The following is a 19,003-nucleotide window of genomic DNA, read 5'->3' on the forward strand; positions in this document are numbered from 1 at the left end:
GTGACAAACCACCAGTTGCTAGAAATATTTTAATTAAATACATATTAATAGCAATATGACTGTATGTGTAACATACTCTTTATCTACACTTCAATAAAAATAAATATTGACAGTGGCCTAAAGAAAAAAATTCTTAGTAGCCTATTCTTTTCAAAGATTTAATACTGAGTGTATGTTCAATGATTGTATACTGCTGTGCTATACTTGATGCTTCTTGATTTCACTCAGCTCTCCTGTTTTATTTGGTTCATACAAAATCAAATAAGAAAATAAAGAAAACTTGGGAGAACTTAAAAATATAATTTTTGAGGAATTGTAGCAGGCATGCGGATGTTCTCATATATAAAATCTTCCTGTCAATGAATCTTTGTCCTGTGCATGACAAACATGTTTAAGATAGCAGTTTAAAAAAACTTTTCAAAGAAATAAGCCTACAGTGGTAAAATATGCTAAATGAACACATCACAACATCCAAATAATTCAGAAATAGGCTACCATCGATTACAAATTGGTTTATGGGGTGAATCAAATATGGAATTGAAAATGTTTCTCCTCACTTTGTGACATAATTAGTACTATTATTAGTTATTATAAGAGCAAATAAATATAGTCTACATTATGTATTAACACTTGTATGTAGTGCTTATCATAAAGAGTTGCAGGTTGTGTGTGATGTTTCACCTACTAACCTTTATATTGATGCAGTCTTATTATGATTTCTGTGTCAAACACTGAGTGCTCATCAGAGGAGCTGCTGCTCTCCTCGGCTGTCTGTCTGTCTGTCTGTCCGTCCTCTGTCAGGACGCAAAGGACCCGGAAGACGTGTGTGTCTGTGTATGTGTGAGTGTGTTTGCTGCCAATGCCAACGACAGAGAGAGAGGAGGCACCGAGAGCTAAAAGCCCGCATTTAAGACAAGATGGCAGGACTACCGCGCCGTATTATAAAGGTAATTATTTCACACGTAAAAACAACAACGTGTGTGACTCTCCTGTCAGGACTGGCGACTCTTCTACACACACGCATGCACACACACACACACACCAGACGCAAACTCCCAAAGCTCAGCCGGTGGACTGTTTTGTGTGCTAACGTTAGCATCCAGGTTGCTAACGTTAGTTTGCTAAAGTAACTTCCGTTTCATTCACACCGACACACAGCGGGTTAAAAACAACAACACACCAGCGCCTTGTGGAAAAATGGCGGATAAATGTGCTTTTTCCCCCCTTCTTTTTTTTTTTTTCTTTTTACCGGTTTGTGTTGTCCATTCAAATAGCTAGTGATAAGAGACTGATGTGCTAACTGAGCTAACCCCGGCCAGTCAGTTAGCTTTGTTTATATTCGTATGATCAGAGGAACGTTCACCATGGTAACGCTGCTGCTCGACTGGTGCTCCTCATATTTTGTGTGTTTTTATCATGTAAAGTCAAACATGAACTGAAAACAACATGCTTGCACCTTGTTGTCTCTTGTTGGTATCTTGTCTGATTTTTATGAAGTTTTTAAGTGATTGATTTAGAAAGCACTATTGCCCTAATGACAGGGCTAAATTAGAGGCTAAAGAAATAAAGTAGGATGATACTGGAGCAGACATTTTTCCGCATGGCCCCCTGACTCTGTGTCAGCATCAGTGTCACTGATGTTGGCCTCCTCATCTCCTCACCTCAGAGGGCAGCAGGGCAGTCTGCTCAGCACATTAAAAATGCTACTGAGGGAGTTGCATCCTCTGGCTGCAGGCTGCTGGGGTATGCAGTGTTGTCATTGGGGTTTTTGGCAGCTGTTTTCTGGAGAGATCATGTCCTGCACCACCCAAATGCAAACTCACAACCTACATTTGCATCACTTATAATTTTCGTGATAGCCATAGTGTTCAGGTAATAGCCTATGCAGTAGGAACCAACAGTTTTCTGCATTAAAAATAATAAAATGAAGTTAAGGGGGTGGGGAATCTGATCAATATTTGGTATAGCTAAAGCATCTTTTCCCAGTAGTTGCTGTCTTAATGTGATACCAGACTGATGCCTCAGCAGAGTTTCAAGTTTTGTTGCGTTTTGTTGCTGCAGTGGGAGGCAACATCACTTTACTCTTGTTCCTTATGAGACCCTTTAGTATGACAACTTTTATACCATTTATTCTCTCTGTTTATTTGTCTACCGGTATTTATTTGTAAAGAATTGCAGCTTGTCTCATTGGTAAAGGCCTACACAGGATGATCAAATATACAGTGTATGAACATGAATGGTATCTAAGAGAAAGTGGTGCAGGTGGGTGAGTTAAGCAAACCACAGACAGGCTGTTGGTGGGAAAAGGTGGGAAGGCTGGGAACGGTACTTAGCGGGCCGAGCCCTTGAGCCCTCAGAGCGTGTGACTGGGACTGGGAGCCCCTCTCCCGTCTGTGTTTTCACTGCATGGTTTTGTCTGTGGGTTATCTGAAACATTTCAGGAATCTCACTCCCAGTTGCATTCAGGAGAGGAGTGTAGAAAACAAGAGTGGCGGGTGTTGACAAGTTTAATTTGATTCATTTTTAAACACACAGTCATACACACTGGTTTATTAATTATCTGTGAAGTGTAAATAATATCAGGCTGCAACAAACAGACAAATGGTTTGTACTAGGTTTAAATTTGAAATGAGAATGATTAGAGCGTTGCACAGTGTGTTATCAGTCCTGCAGGTTGGAGAATGGAGTCTATACAGTGAAGTCTTGTTAATTTGTTAATATAATGACATGCAAAGCAGTGAGTTTAAATGTAGTTTCCTCGTTGAAGTCGTCTTTCAGGTGTGTCATTCGTGCTAGTACCTCATGCACCCAACAAGCCAGACATCTTCTCCTCCTTCACAGTAAAGGTGTGTGTTTCTGTGGGTCACTCTGCTGTCAGTATGAGTTGCAAGTGGCCTCGCTGCAGTGGCTGATGGAGATGGCAGTAATGGTCTCCTGTGGCTCGGTGGCTGAGTCAGTGTCACCTCTAGAAGACAGATACGTACTGCACAGAGTGTCTTCAGATTCACAGCATCGAGTCACTGTTGCAGTCAACGCCACCCTCCCCTCTGTGCTTAAGGATAAAAGCCAAACACTTAGTGGTCCAGCAGCTCCTGCCTTTCATCTCTGTTGTTAGAGTAATACTGATGCATGTAGCAGGTGTGAATTACTACTACTACTACTCGATGGTTGATACAGATGTAGTTGTATGTAAATCACAGCTTTATTTGTATCTCTTATAATCTCTGAGTGTTTGCCATCACCAAGGAGACTTAAAGGACAATTCCAAGCAAATTCAACCTGGAGCTATAGTTTCCTAATATTTTTGTCTAAAGGAATGAATCTGAAGATTTTCTTTTTAATTGCTCCTGTAATGCAGTAGTTATGTATGTCTGTCCCCGCATCGCCACAGCACTGACGGATCTTAGGCTGTTTACATCCCACAAAACCACAATTCTTTTTCACAGATAACGTCAGATGGCTATTCAAACATTTACTTGCTTGTAAATGTAATACAAAGTCTCATGCAAGAGTCAAGTTGATGCGCTCAGTCAGTATGTTTACAGGTAGTTTGAAGTGCTCTTGTTTGTTTTATCAACAAAGGGATATCAACTCGGGGGCACATTGATATTCCTTTGTTGATCCAGATCATATTCATTCTTTTAGACCTAAAATACTAGGAAACTATAGCCCCAAGTTGAATTTGCCTGGAATTGTCCTTTAATATTTCAGGCACGAGTATAAAACATCTAACGCATAATGTATCTCTGTCAGATATTTTGGTTTTTGCTTTTTCTGGAGTTGGTGCATCTTTGAAATCCTGCTGCTAAGTGAATGATATGTTTTTGCAAATTCAAAAAATGAATCTAAAATAAAACATTTTTGGACTAATAGAAATTTATTTTTTCTCTCTCTCTCTACCAGGAAACCCAGCGGTTGATGGCAGAGCCTGTTCCAGGCATCAAGGCAGAGCCAGATGAGGGCAACGCCCGCTACTTTCACGTGGTCATTTGTGGACCTCAGGACTCACCTTTTGAGGGAGGCACATTTAAACTTGAACTCTTTTTACCAGAGGAATATCCCATGGCAGCTCCTAAAGTACGCTTCATGACCAAAATATATCATCCCAATGTAGACAAACTGGGAAGAATATGTCTAGACATTTTGAAAGGTAAGTCATTCAGCTGTGTAACATCCTGAAGATTGTGTGTTTCATGACATTTTTTCTGACATGATAGAACCCATTTACAGACGCTTGCATTCCTCTTCTAATAACTTAAAATAACAATTGAGAAGTCTGTTCCTTCCTAAGCAGGTACTTTGCATCTGTTGTATCTTCGCTCTGTTGAGTCTGGCTTGTTACTGTAGGAAATCCTGTATGCATTGTGTCCTGTGATGTTTGGCGTTTGTATGAAGCAAGGGATTTGCCAATTTCATCTTGCTCAAAAGATCAAGGGCCTCTTGCATTACACTTGTGACCTCCAAGTGGAGCTTACTGCTGCTACTGCTGCACATCACCACTGTCTCTTTATTAAAGATATAATACTATACAATATCTTTACTCATTTTTCACTACTTCAATTTTTTTTTTCTTCTCAGACAAATGGTCGCCAGCTCTGCAGATTCGCACAGTGCTGCTATCAATCCAGGCGTTACTAAGTGCACCCAACCCTGATGATCCCCTAGCAAACGATGTTGCAGAAAAGTGGAAGTCCAGTGAAGCTGAAGCCATAGAAACAGGTGAGAACTGGTTCAACAGGTGGTTTGTTACACCTAATATCAGGATCTTCTCTAGTAGCCATTCACTTCCAGCTCTGTTGTTTGGATTAAAAACTCATTGCTCACTTTATTTGCATTTCCAGCAGAGTTTTATATATATGGTGCTGTAGTAATTTATTTATTTATTTATGTTTCGCAATACCTTGACCAAAATCATCAATTCCACATCTACATAGTGTAGTGTACTGTATAATAATTATATCACTTACTGAAATATTTTTGTTATTATATTTGTGTGAGTTTTTTTTATTATGAGTATTTACAACTTAAAACAACAAACAAACAACACCTACTGAAATATGAAACTCCAATACTCTGGCATTGTTAAATGCACAGAGCACACCAAAACTATACTGACTTAAAATGGTTTATAAAAAAAACCCAAAAAAATCCAAATAGGTTCTTCCATTGTCTCCTTACTGTCCTCACTGTGTGATGGGTTACAGAGGCACAAAAGAGACACAAGAAGGGTCCCTTGTGGTCATTTATAGTTATTACATTTATAAAATCAAATCCAAAAGTAGCAGTTAGGTGGCCATGTTTGTGTCACCTTAGCCAGGAAAAATTTTATTTATAATTTATAGCAATTGTTCAGATTTTATTGAAAGGGTTAGGGTCAAGTTTTGTTTGAAAAATATGGTGGTGACAGGTGTTGAGATGGTGTGTATGGTTTCACAATACAGATTTGGTGAAAAGCCCATTCGCTGATATTGTAGTTCAAAATCCATATTAGTGACTTTCACTCATCTCATCTCGTCTTTTGTCCTTGTTTACAGCCAAGTCATGGACCAGGCTTTACGCTGGAAACAAAAATGAAGTGTAGAGCAGCCTAACAAGTGGAGACACAAATGGAAGTCAAGTGTGAACACAGCTCCTCATGTTCTGCCAAGACCTCTTCCTACTTCATTTAAAGGACACAGTATTGAAATATATATTTGTATATTATAAAATAAATATGAATATAATGTCATGGGGAAAAAAAACCCAACTGCGGACAGACAGTTGGTGATATAAATGCACACTAGTAATGAAAAGACTCGTCTTTGTCCTAACTCACTACTGCTGAAATGCATGGGCAGAGGTTTTAGATCTTCTCACCTGGCTTTCTTTGTCCATTGATTATAGGAGGTTTTTTTTGCCAACTGCTGCTTGAACAAGCACATTTAGGGGGGAAGAGGGCCTCCAATGTCCCACATTGTTTTAGGGAGGGTGCCATGGGTTTGGGGCGCCCGGAGACCTGGCTAGATGTGGCCAATATGTTACACATCTGATGTTTGCTTGGTTTTGTTTGTTCAAAATGTTGTTTTCTCGTGCAGCTAACTACTACTAACCGACTGTATCTAGACACTCACCAGGAAAACGGACCAGAGTTTTGTCCTGTGTAGATGGTGCAGCAGGACGCATAAGCAATCGTAGCCATGCGTCTTCATTAAGTCACACCTGGCTTTATTTAACTCAAAGTAATATGACTAAAAAAACAAACTGAGCCTGCCACCTTAACTTTCAACCACTCTCAGCGTAGACATACTGTAGGCTTGGGGATGGTGATAAAATGTGAAGGGTGGGGTGGACATTGTGGACCTTTCTTTAGTTTTAGCACATAGTTTATGTTTTATTACCATATCCAGTCTTTTATATGTGAATCTTTCTTGCTATTGCCACACACTAACCTCTCTGCTTGATTCCCTGTATGTGATCACAGTCTAATTCTACAATCCTCAGTGGTTTTACTTTTTCTTAAGGCATTTATTTCACATAGAGAGGATTTAAGCTGTCAGTTGTTTGACGACATGATGCTGGCGAGGGGTTGTGTAGAGACTGACCTGAGTGAGGAGAAAATGCTGTGTGTAACAGGATCAAACTCCAAAAGATCAATGAAAAGACTGTGACTCAACTGTTGTAACTGGTTCCATGGCTGAAAAGTCTGTATTCAATTCACTGTAAATTCATTGGAGGAAATGTTTTCCTGCTCTCTGAATGCTATGAAACATTTCACTTGCATACTTGTTCATGTTCTGTAAATAAAATCTATTGATTAATAAATAGCTGCCTGTGTCTGATTCTTCTACATGTGACAAATATATCATCATTTTGATAGCTGGCTGGTCAGATTGTGAACTGGTATTGTCAGCTAAATCACTGCCACATAAAATGTTTACCATGCAGGTGGCCTAATAAGGTTTATTATACAGAATACAATAAGCACACTCATTGCTTTTGAATAAAAATGATAAGCTACATTTTAATGTAGCTAGAGGTGACATCAAATGATGCTGTGTAAACCATACTACTGGGTAGTTTAACCATCCACACAGGTGTCACCTATTTTGTCTGATTACGCCTTTTCTCAGTGCAGCAAGAGTGTGAGCAGATGGGACAGGTGTGCAGGATTTTCAAAGTTAATTATTTTATGTACAATACAAGTAACTACCAACTGTGGTTGTGAAATAAACTTGGCCTGGCAGTAGTCTATAATATTTCAATCTGAATTCTCAATTCATGAATGGTTTGAAATGAAAATGAATTGACTAATGAACAATTTCTGTTAGTTAAACTGATGTTGTGGAAGCTAGTAGTAGTCGTTAAGAGTATTTTTCTCATTGTGATTGCTGCATATCAATGGTTATGAAGCCTATATTCTCATTTTGGAAATAATCCAGAATAATCAGGGATGCAAACAGCGCGCCGAAAAGCGAAACTCGCTTTTTTCATGACCAATTAGGTTTTATTTGTTTTATTTGTTAGGATCCCCATTAGCTGCGCTCTAGAACGCCACAAGGTGACTTGTGTGAATAGTTCAGATCCGAAGAGTTTTTGTTTTTGAGGGGGGGGGTCTCAGCGTCTCAGCTGGGGTCAGTAAAATGTTTTTCTAACAGGTTGACAGTGACAATCACGTGAAACTGAGGCGAACTCATTCATGGTTGTCTCTGATTATACTGATAACAACCGACCTCCAATGTAGACGTGTGACATGCGCGCTCGTTACCCAAAGCGGTGCGTATCTGCGTGCAGTCAGTGCGACGGCGACGCCGTCCCCCCCCCCCCCCCCCCGTGCATGTGGAGCTGTGCGTCGCGGACATGCACGGTTCCCTACGTTGCTGTGTCAGGCAGGTGTTTCCACGGAGCTCTGCCCCGTTTCAGAGGTGTAGGAAGCCCTGAGTGGAAAGACGTCGCCTCCGCGATGTAGAATGTGTTAATTAAAGTGAAACTAACACATTATATTGGCCTATATGTCCATTACACACTGAATGAAACATCCCATGTCTTTATTTCTTCAGTTTATTTTAATGGTAATAATTATGACTAACATTCAGTGAAGACCTAAAAATCAGTATCTCCAAAATTGAAACATTGCAAAGGATTTTTTTTTTTTAAGCATTTTAAATATAGAAATGTTGGCCTTCTGAAAACTATGTCCATCTATATGCACTCAATACTTGGTTGGGGTTGAACTACTGGAAATGGACTTTTCCGTGATTTGTAATGTACTTATTTGTTAATGGTGAGCCCCCCCCCCCCCCCCCCCCGGGAAATTCCTCTCTTTTTTGGTCCTGACCCGTTTGCATCCCTGATAATATACATTTAGATAATCATACATTGATATATTTTTTTAACACTTCTGAACATTTTCGCCTCTGAACACATCATGAGGTTTAAACACTGTCCTCCTCCACTAGAGGGAGACCCTCAGCTCTGCAACTTAAGCACTAGTCTACATGACTTCACAACAACATACTGTCAATAATCGGTGATTACATATTGCATATATCTTTGCAACTAATCGGGAAGGAAATGAAATAATGATTGATGAGTAAAAACGGCCAAGTTGATTAAAAATACCATAACTGGTCAAAATTAAAACATTTACTGCAAATTATTATTTATTGAATTTATTTCAAATTTATAGGCCTACAGCTCAAACAAACGTGGTAAGTAGCCTAATGGAAGTTGTTTTTGTATTCATCGGTGTTTGGGAAATTGATCATGTAGGCTATCAGTTTGGAAACGTTTCATCAATAAAATTTGTGTAATGTTCAAATCCTTTGGAGGGTATAATTGTTGTTGTTTTATTTTATTTTTTTTAAGTTCTGTAACCTAATTTGTAAAGTTTAACAACTGTCATTTGCAAACTTAATAGTCTTCGATTACCTGATTGGTAAAAGGTTCAGCACTTCAAAGCAGCATTAGTTTTTTACAGAGTAGCCTACAACACATTGAAAGGTTTTCAGTGATTACTGCGCCGCCTGCAGCTGCCGGCTGGACAGACACATGGATCCACAGTCGGCTCATTAATCGTGTCGTTAATGATGAACACGAGCCCGAGTGGCACGGCGGCTGCTGACTGACAGACAGACAGACAGACAGACAGACAGACAGGCAGACAGACAGGCAGGCAGGCAGCAGCTCTGTGTGCAGCTCTCAGGTCAGCTGGTAGCTGGTAGCTGGTAGAGCACAGATGTGAGTGAGTTTGTTGAATCATGCGTGTTGACAGCGGCGCTAAAACCACCATGGTACTAGGCACAATATACGACCACCAGACCCAGCCTGACATTACTGTCCCACAGCACGGGGATGAATGAACGGAGGGCACACACGCACTTTGTTTTTTCTTTCTTTTCTTTTTTTAACCGGGACTGTCTGAAGAAGCTGAACTGAGGAGGATCTATCATCTCGGAGCTGCGCCGCCTCCGCCGCCTCCTCCCGCCAAACAGGACGCCACTTTTCTTTTAGCCTTTCTTTCTTTCTTTCTTTCTTTCATTCAGGTGGAAGCCGCTTTCTCGCTATTCCCAACGTTTATATAGGCTACTATTTATTCATTTATTCATTCATTTTTCTGACGTTACTTGACACTCGACGCCTGGAGGACATATATGATGAAGTTTAAGCCCAACCAGACCAGGACGTACGACGGCGAAGGGTTCAAAAGGAGAGCGGCGTGCGTGTGTTTAAAAAACGACAAGGAGGACGAGGTAAGATGTGTATCAGTGTGTCTGTGTGTATATTGAGGACTAAACTGTTCACAGTGGTGGTGGTGGTGGTCATGAGGATTGGGCATTTACTAACAGGCTTTTATTTATCACACAGTCCGAGTTTAACTCAGTTTAACTCTTGAACTCTGACAGACAGTAATCCTGTTTTATCATCTGACACGTCATGAAGGGGACTCAGCCTCTGTGTGTGTGTGTGTGTGAGAGCTTTCACGTGTCTGATGTTAGTTGAGGTGTTGGGCAGAGGTGAACATTAGGCCTACTTGGCTGAAGTGCCAAATGTTTGACCTATTAAACAACAGGGGGTCTAACGAGCTGGCACCCACTGAGAGAGACCTGCACCCAGCAGGAGACCATCATTCCTCATTTCCTGTCCAAGAGCAGATCCAGATAATAATAAGTCATAATTCATAAAGACAAGGCATTCAACATTGTGTCCCCGGTGGTGGCTGGGCTGTTGTCAGTGACAGCCATGCACAATCAAGAATCTATATACTCTGTTAACTGCAGATGAATGGCATATAGGTCTGATAATAACCACCTGTCATTAAAAAGTGAAAGCATCTACTTTCACTGACACTCTTATCAGTAGTTATTATACAACTGTAAGTCCATATCTACACACACCACTGTGATCACCACTCCTCTGCTCAGGGGACGTGGTGGTGCAACTCTTTCACCCTGTTTGCTGCTGCTGCATTTTGGGTAAACATCTAAAGTAAAGTTGTGTTTTTGCCTGTTTTTAAACTTCAGTACGATTGCACTGGAGTGCTGAAACATTTGTCCCATTCATTCATATTTAGTCTGTGTTTAATTATAGGCCGTAGAGCAAAATTAGAAAAGCAAGGAGTTTTCCCACACAGGCTCTCTCTCTCTCTCTGTGTGGTGGGTGGTGGTGGTGGTGGTGTCCCAGATCATAACGTGTCGTGTCTGCCTAGTGACGGCAGCCCATCTCAGGACCACATGTGATAGGGGAGTGGGGTCGTAGGGGGCTGGGGGGGCGGGGGGGTTGAGTGTTACACTGTGTGCTAAACACCAAGTGACCTATCAGCTGCAATTTATAGAAACAAGGTGCAGGCACTTGCTGTCCCCTGACAGATTTGCTTTCCTGCTCCTCTCGTGCTCGCACACACATGCCCCTTCCCATCGCTCTCGCTCGCTCTCTCTCTCCCTGTCTGTGGCTCTTCATTATTGTCTCTCTCTCTCTGTTATTCCTCTGTGACACACTGTGTGCTGACATATGCCAAAAGTCACTTTGATTATAGTAGATTGCACTAGAGGATGATGAAATGGCCATGCGTTAAGTGCCATGCTCATCTTTGTCCTTCTTTCTGACCGTCTTAGCTTTGATTGCTTGTGTCATAGGCTACTATAAGTGGTACTCTATCCATCCAGTCTGCATGCCTGGTTTACAGTCACTTCCTAAAGATGTCAGCCGCCGGAGTCCAGCAGGGCAGGGACCGGTCTGCTGGCCCCACTTTATTTACACAGTCCATTTTCACCATTTTCAACACAGGGAACATGACAGTTTTATTAGCCTATTCGTTGTGTAGCCTTGTTACACACTGCAATTGAACATATCATTCCCAAAATTATATTAAATGACAGGATTTGGGAAATATGGCTGAAGTCAGTATCACAATGACAAGAGATAAGTAAGTAAATCACAAAACAGGGCAAATGAATTATCACATTTTTGTCCAGGCCCTTTAGGACATTGTAGGCCTTGTATAGGCTCATGGGGATCATCACTGGATGAGAAATAATAATATGAAAAAAAAAATAATAATAATATGAAAAAGCCTCCATTTATGCTTTAAAGTCTTGTCTTCATGATACCTGATTCATTTATGACAGGGTGAGTATAATGTCCTTCAGTGTTGTGGCTGGATTGTGATTTGGTGCGATCGCCTTTAAGCTGATGTGGATGCGCCCACTCAAAGCTCTTCCTCATTCTGAGCTCTCAGTGAGGTGTGCGCGGCCTGTTGGGGTCATTAACCTCCTCCGCTAAGCTCTCTTGTTTTCATACAGAAAGGCAACTGCTGATCCAGTGGTTTTTGAAAAGCCTGGCTTGTTGGCTGTGACTGTGTGTGTGTGTGTGTGTGTGTGCCCGAGTGGCTGTGTACGTGCAATGCCTACGTGTTTCACATGGCGTTGGAGTGAAATTGCGCATGCATGTGTGTGTTTGTGTGTATTTGTGTGAGTGAGACAGCAGCCAGTTTTTCCACAGTCCTCGGGGGCTATGTGCAGGGCCACAGATAGATGTTGTGATGATGTGTTAGAGGCACTGTGGTCCAGGTTTGCCGATAGAAAATGTAGTTCATATCTCATATTTTAACAATTTTCTAATCATAAAGTGAATCGTGCATAGAAGGAGATGGGTTTTGTCCCATTAACCCAATAAGACACATTTGAGAGTAAAGAAGGGAAAGCTCTAACTCAGCAGCTGTCAGTATGAGTAAGTGGCTAGTGCAGTTCCAGGTCATTGAATGTGATATCACATGACAGCGTAATCACTTGTACCCTCTAACTAGGTCCGTTATCCATACATAAATATTGACTTAACTGCCTGTAAGTCATATGGTCTCCAGGGAGTTTGTAAATGCAGGAACAGAGACAGAGAACTAGTTCTGTCACACCCACATGCATTTACGCATTAATGCCAATTATCCAATTGCGAAGCCCACAAACAGCAGCGCTTTGTGGGTTGTAAGTTGTCATTTTATAGTCTGATAATTCTTCATTCAGCTCATGTATAGATAAGCCCAACTGATACTGAGACTGTCAAAATAAGTTCTGAATGGATTTCTTTCTGCTTCCTGAGATTTCCTGTGAGTTTTACTCTACTGGGTTTGACCCGGTCACAGCCGAGGGTCACGCAGCATGAAGTTTCACTCATCGCGGTAATGTCTGTGCAATTGAGACGAGCTCTGACGGCAGTGAAGATGTTATCGTTAGTGCTCCTCACAAATCTGCCATACTTCCACTATCAGGTCTCAGCAGGAATGCAGACACGTCTTAATGTCGGGGAAACCTCGGCTGCAGTTAGTTGTGCTTGGCTGTTCGATATGCAAAGAGCTGATTTCAACTTGTAGTTTTGAATCAACGTTTGCCATCAGTGAGCCATGAAAAGGTGTGAAGTGCTGGAGGAAGCAGGGGGATCAAGCCCGTGTCCAGCTAGCTGAAGGCAGGATTCATAGAGTATTCACAACATGCGGACTTAATGTGGGTCAGTGTGATGCCAGATAGGGTTTGAGGTCAAATGACTGCATCTCTGGAGGGGCACCATGCTGAAAAAAGACCAAACTGCATGTGTCCGAGGTCAGTTAAACATAGTGTGTGGCTGATTCTGTCATATTTCACAGCTCCTCAAGTTCTCAATGGTTTATCATTGTCCATTGAACAAATTCATTGTTGGTCTAATTTCAATTTCTAGGTTGTCATTCATGATATTTAATAGTTTTTTGTGTCATATCAAAAGTTTCTGGTAGTCATTAGTAGGCCAGTGGTTACCTACCTTTTCCAACTCTAAAACTCAATTCCAACGTTGGTGACCCATACTTGATCTTACTTGATTAAATTTCCTTTACATTCTTCCTGTGGTCTTATCAGTTTTTATGTCTTTAAGATTTTTTGGTTTCAAACGCATCATTTATAATATTATATTTATCATACAGACATTTTTTTCACCAAAATGAATCTGTATATGGTTCGTCAGCCCATTTGCACCACCTTGTCAGCCCTCAGGTTGGGAACAACTGAGTTGGGTTGTCATGTTTAGAAGGGATTTGCCAAATAAAACCACATCAAACCAATTTTTTTTTATATAGAATATCAAATCTAAGTATGGCTGTACTTCTCATGATTTTATATGTCAGTGCTTTTAAGTGTGGGAACAACTTCTTGGCTGATTGATGAAAAATCACATTAGTTACTCTCGTTCACTTAGTTTATTTATGTGGTGAAGATGGTGTCATGCACAAGAGCTCAGTACAAAGCCTCATATTGCATTAAGTAAATGAAGTGAATGGCAGGCATGACATGTGAGATGTTTAATATGCATCCTGCCAAATGAATAGCACAACACTTAGCCGCCACCAGACACCTTTAGCGATGATGGACTCTAAAGTTGGGCATGTGGTTGGCAGGATTTCTGCCCCTGAGCTCAGCAGCAGTGACCCGATGAAGACCTTTCTCCTCGGCAGGTGCTACTGGTGAGCAGCAGTCGACATCCAGACCAATGGATTGTGCCAGGAGGAGGAATGGAGCCTGAGGAGGAGCCGTGTGGGGCCGCTGTCAGAGAGGTGTATGAAGAGGTGAATACATCGCACACACTTGCAGAGAATTAAAATCACGGTATTTTTAAATTGATAATGCAGGTGTGAGAAAGATTTTAGTTTTTGTTGGCGACTTGGCGTGTTCAATAGGTCATGGGAACATCCAACATGTGAGCTGTGAGAGTCAGATGATCAACAGCATTACTTTCACAAGCTATGTTTTCCTAAAATGAAAGTGGGAGATCAACAATAAGCAGAAACATGAACATTGTGAACTGGGTCAGGTCATGTGTTGAAAAGGTGGAAGCCAACTCCCCAAGATCCAGTCACATGAACGCATCAAAAAGAAAATGTTTCCAAAATTTCATCTCAAAGTTGCATCGCCATGTGATAATCTTGATATAATAATGTAGTTAAACTGTGTCAGGCCCCTGGCATGACCCTTAAACCTTGCATAACACATTAAAAAAATTCACTGCGATCCCCACATATCATCTTTATCGCCAAGCCAGTATAACACACTCTGGAAAATCTGCTTATATTCCATTGATTTACATTGACTAGAGGCACAGACACAGATGATCACTGTCAGAAGAAGACATTCTTGGCAGTCATTGCCCACACAGTGAGATGCTCGCCCCGATTTATGAGCCAAAATCCAGACGAGGGATAGAAATATTTGGCCGTGATGCACAAATGTCAAGTTAATTGTTCTGTGGTTTTAGTAAAAGTGGTTGGTAGTAGTTGGCCAGAGTGCACTGTGAGCTTTTGCCTTCTGTGCTGACAGCTTTGAAGTATGGCAGTGACATTTGGGAAGGGTTTCCAGTTACCCACATCCTGTGCCTCCCAGACCAGCCATGTGCAAACCAACTGCTGTGGCAAGCTAACAATTCAAGACGTCATGTTTTTATACATGACTGTCAAGTTCAACACATCAACCAACATCAGCATCACATCCAATTGAGAGTTTAATTTGAGCAGAAGTGTGAGAATGGTCAGTCCTATAATTGGGATACTGTGGGTTATTAAGTTTTCTTTATAGCATTACAGCGATCTTGGATCAGGGTTTGACAAAAGTGCTGGAAAATATTGCGAAAAAGACAAACATGACTGTGACGGCTGTTTGTTTTAATTCTATACTGTATACTAATTCTAAGCAGGTTTTCGATGTGTAGCACATTCAGACTGCAAGAGTGACTGTATTACAGTGTGTTCACGGGTCAAACATGACGCATATTGAAAAAAACTTTTTTTTTGAGTGTGTCATTTACTATGCTGCAATGCTATGTACAAAGGAAATCGACAAAATCACAATAAACAGCAAATTAATATGAAAATGCCTTAGACATATCCTTAGAAAACAAAAGGGTATTAAAGGAAGTGCATTTATTTTCTCCCTGTAGCCAGTTCCCATGAATGATTTTGGCCAACACTGTACACCACATCATCAGTATTTGCTAATTTGGAGCAAGCTGCATGATTCCTCATATTTCTGGGAATCAAACGCCAACTTGAAAGTACTGTATCTGTTCTGACACCCTCATCTCTTTTGGTTTTCAAGATTGTGTGAATGTTCTTGAAAGTGCTGTGAAGAGGTTAAACTCTCACTCTCACACGAATAACCTTCAGTACTCTGTGATACATGTGAGTTGACGTGTCCAGAACAAAAGAAAATCCAAACACAAACTGTGTGTAAGCAGAAAATGGATCTTGACTGCTGTAGTGCGCTTGTGTCAGGCCTCTCTCTGTGGCCATCCTGTCATCCTGACTATGTTTAGGTCTACCTGCTCCCTCACAGGCACGTGGCCATGTCAGGTTGGCACCGCGCCACAGGGTCTCCTTTCCTAAATGAGAAAAATGTTCACATTAGAGATGAGACAAGCTGTTCCTAATACCAGGTCATGCATTCTTAGTGTGTCTCAGCTATATGAAAACATTGCACTGGGAGTGTTTTCTATTGGCTTTGCTTGAGCTCAAAGGACACATTTGCATCGTTCAGTACTGGCAAGATACACCACTGTGCGGTTACTGAAATGTAAATGACTTGAATGACTCGTGATGAATTTTCTCCATGTGTGTGCAGGCTGGTGTGAGGGGAAAGCTTGGCAGGCTACTTGGGATTTTTGAGGTAAGCTTGTCAAACTGTCATTTAAAAATCTCATAAATTCTTATGTGGCGTAAAATACAATATTTTACAATGTTAGAAATCCTGTATCAACATTGCTAGCAACCTAACCGTCATGTCTAGCATGCCTTCATGTGCCAGCCCTCACAGTCAGGCGGAGCATTAAGTTGTTTTGTTTGTGTAATGTTTATAACAGAACAGTTAATCACAGTTTACAGATATGTTTATATAAAAGCTCTACATGCTTTGCTACAGTTTACAGCAGTAATGTGAAGTGTCTTAATCAAAACCTTTGCAGCACAACCAGGACAGAAAGCACCGGACGTACGTGTACACCCTCATAGTGACGGAGACACTGGACGACTGGGAGGACTCCGTCAACATCGGTATGCATCACTTTGGCATTGAGCTAAAATGCTAAATACTATCAGACAGCAAGCCGCGCCATTTTATTTATTCCACAGGCCTCTTTAGATTGACAAAATGTGATTTGAAGTTAATAAAAACCATATACCGGTATTATATTTTCTAATTCATAAAAACAGGATAAAGGCGTAAGGGCATGCATACATTATATTCTGACCCATTAGTGTGGATGTGCTATTCACCAGATTACAATAATAAGGTTGTTATTCACATTACCCTTATATTTTAAAGACTAACTGAAATCCCAATAAAAGAAAACTGTTCAGAGAGACTGTTTGGGCCTCCGGTCATCACTTTGTAAACTAAGAAACTGGGACACATTCTTGTCGATGAAGTCAAACCACCTGACCTATGGTGTTTACACTCTTAAAATACAGACAGAAAAAAATGTAGCGCCAGTTCGCTCTCCTCTAGAACACAGATTAGTAGTTTATTGAATCTTATTGATATTCTGCACAAATTTCTGACTTAATTCACTCAAACAGGCTGGCTGCAGGCAAATGATAAACTGAGTCACTACTCAGATGTTTTAATGATAAAAATGCCCATATTTAGTGACCTAATTGATAATGATGGCTTTTTTTATATACAAAACTACTAAACATTCTTGATGTTTGCTCTCTTTATGTGATCATTAACTGAATATCTTAACATTTCAAACTGATTTTCTGACATTTTATGTTTCAAAAGATTTGGTAATTATTTAGCAAAAAATTAGCAGATAACCAATATTGAAAATAATCATCAGCTGTAAATTAACACACATCACCCATCTTTAGTTGGTTAGTATTACAAATGTTGCCTGATTATGTGGATTAAGTGTAAGCTTGTTATGACATATATCCAAAAATAATAATAACCTTTATTTGTTTTGAGTGTTTTTTATTTTTTAAACCTGATGCGTCTCAGGGGACTAAGTAACTCAAAACATAGACTAGTTCTAACTGCTCTAGAAAAAAAAGTGGTTGTGATCGTTTACTGCCTTCACCCTACAGAAATAGAGTCCAGCCTGTTCACAAGGGGGAGGAATGTTTGCTGTGCCCAGTTGTTTTCCAGTTATCATCACTCGCCACAGCCCCCTCCTTACTTGTCCTCTCTTACCCTGCACGAAGGCTGAGCGGAAATGGTTCGGCACTTCTGGTCTAATTTACTCTCCCCCTCTGCTGAAAGGCTGGTGGTGGTGTGTTTCATGGTGTTAACGCAGAGTGGGTGAATCCTTCCCTCTCACACCACCCTATTATTATCACAGGCCACAGAGAAGTCCTTTTGTAAAATGCTGTTTGGTTGTGAATAGAGGGAGGGAAGAAAATATAAATAAGCCCCAGCTGATGATTTACTGGACACATCGTTTTTATGAAAGATGCTTTTCTTAGTAACATTTGCTGACATGAAAGCTTCATAAACACCAACTGAAGAAGGTCAGGAATGTCAGTTTGCACGCCGACTTTAGTGCGGCACCATGTGCTACACTTGAGTGTGTTGTGTAATATAGTGGTATGGTAAATTGCAACTATTTTGCTTGTTGAGCAGCATTACTCACCACTCAGTCAGGTGACCAGTAGCACAGCTAAAGAGCTTTAGCAGAGAGTATTACTGCAGTACAGTGGCGGTTATGTCAGTTTTATTTTCATTACTTCCTCTAAGGCTTCTGCTTGAAAAGAAACTGAATTGTCACTGAGAACAAGACCAAACTTCTAGCTCACAATTAGCATAATCCATAAACTGACAAGTTGCACTTTCTGTACCCTTTCTGTGGCCTTCTTGCAGGAAGAAAGAGGAAGTGGTTCAAGGTTGACGAAGCAATCAAGGTTCTGCAGAGCCACAAGCCTGTCCACGCAGAGTACCTGCACAAACTCACAAATGCCTGCAGTCCGCTGTGTAACCCGACGAATGGCAACGGCCCGAGCTCCCAGGTGACGGACAACAACGCCCCTCACTATGTTGTCTGCTCCTCACAGGGCTCAGATTTGGTCAACAGATAGGACCGTAACGCAGCGGCAACAAGCGGATCTTCTGAAAAGGACACCTGGATGAGCATATGAGCTGAAAAAAAGACTTCATTACATTACTAACACAGTCTCTTAAAATGTACAGCGTAGACCTCTTGAAGTTGATTTGAAACCCTTTTTGAAGTGGGCTTTGAAGAGTGCCAAAATGTATATTTAAAATTTTATATGTCTATTTTTTACCAACCATCACCAGCTAATAGAGCAAACGTGTTCCTTTTAAAGCATTCAGCTTTATATGGTTTCTCTCAGTGTGCTGCTGCTTATGCAATGTGAAGATCCCTCTTTAAATGGTAAATGGTAAATGGTCTGTATTTATATAGCGCTTTACTATACCTGTAACGATACCCAAAGCGCTTTACAGTACATCGCATTCACCCATTCACACACACATTCACACACTGATGGCGGTAGTCTTAGTCT

General features: G+C 40.9%; 2 protein-coding genes across 2 annotated transcripts; both read left to right on the forward strand.

The window, feature by feature from the left end:
• Positions 1–790: 790 nt before the first annotated feature.
• Positions 791–6,801, forward strand: ube2na (ubiquitin-conjugating enzyme E2Na). The gene is made up of 4 exons (XM_085779561.1): positions 791–947; positions 3,904–4,150; positions 4,579–4,719; positions 5,535–6,801. The coding sequence occupies exons 1-4, from the start codon at positions 918–920 to the stop codon at positions 5,579–5,581; spliced, it is 465 nt and encodes a 154-aa protein (XP_085635687.1). The 5' UTR covers positions 791–917; the 3' UTR covers positions 5,582–6,801.
• Positions 6,802–9,442: 2,641 nt separating this feature from the next.
• On the forward strand, positions 9,443–18,873 carry nudt4a (nudix (nucleoside diphosphate linked moiety X)-type motif 4a). Its single transcript, XM_085779563.1, has 5 exons — positions 9,443–9,728; positions 13,952–14,062; positions 16,107–16,151; positions 16,447–16,534; positions 18,342–18,873. The coding sequence occupies exons 1-5, from the start codon at positions 9,630–9,632 to the stop codon at positions 18,554–18,556; spliced, it is 558 nt and encodes a 185-aa protein (XP_085635689.1). The 5' UTR covers positions 9,443–9,629; the 3' UTR covers positions 18,557–18,873.
• Positions 18,874–19,003: the final 130 nt, after the last annotated feature.

This window comes from Trachurus japonicus, chromosome 6, assembly GCF_045865225.1.
Source record: "Trachurus japonicus isolate A0001 chromosome 6, Traja_1.0".
Classification (NCBI taxonomy): domain Eukaryota; kingdom Metazoa; phylum Chordata; class Actinopteri; order Carangiformes; family Carangidae; genus Trachurus; species Trachurus japonicus.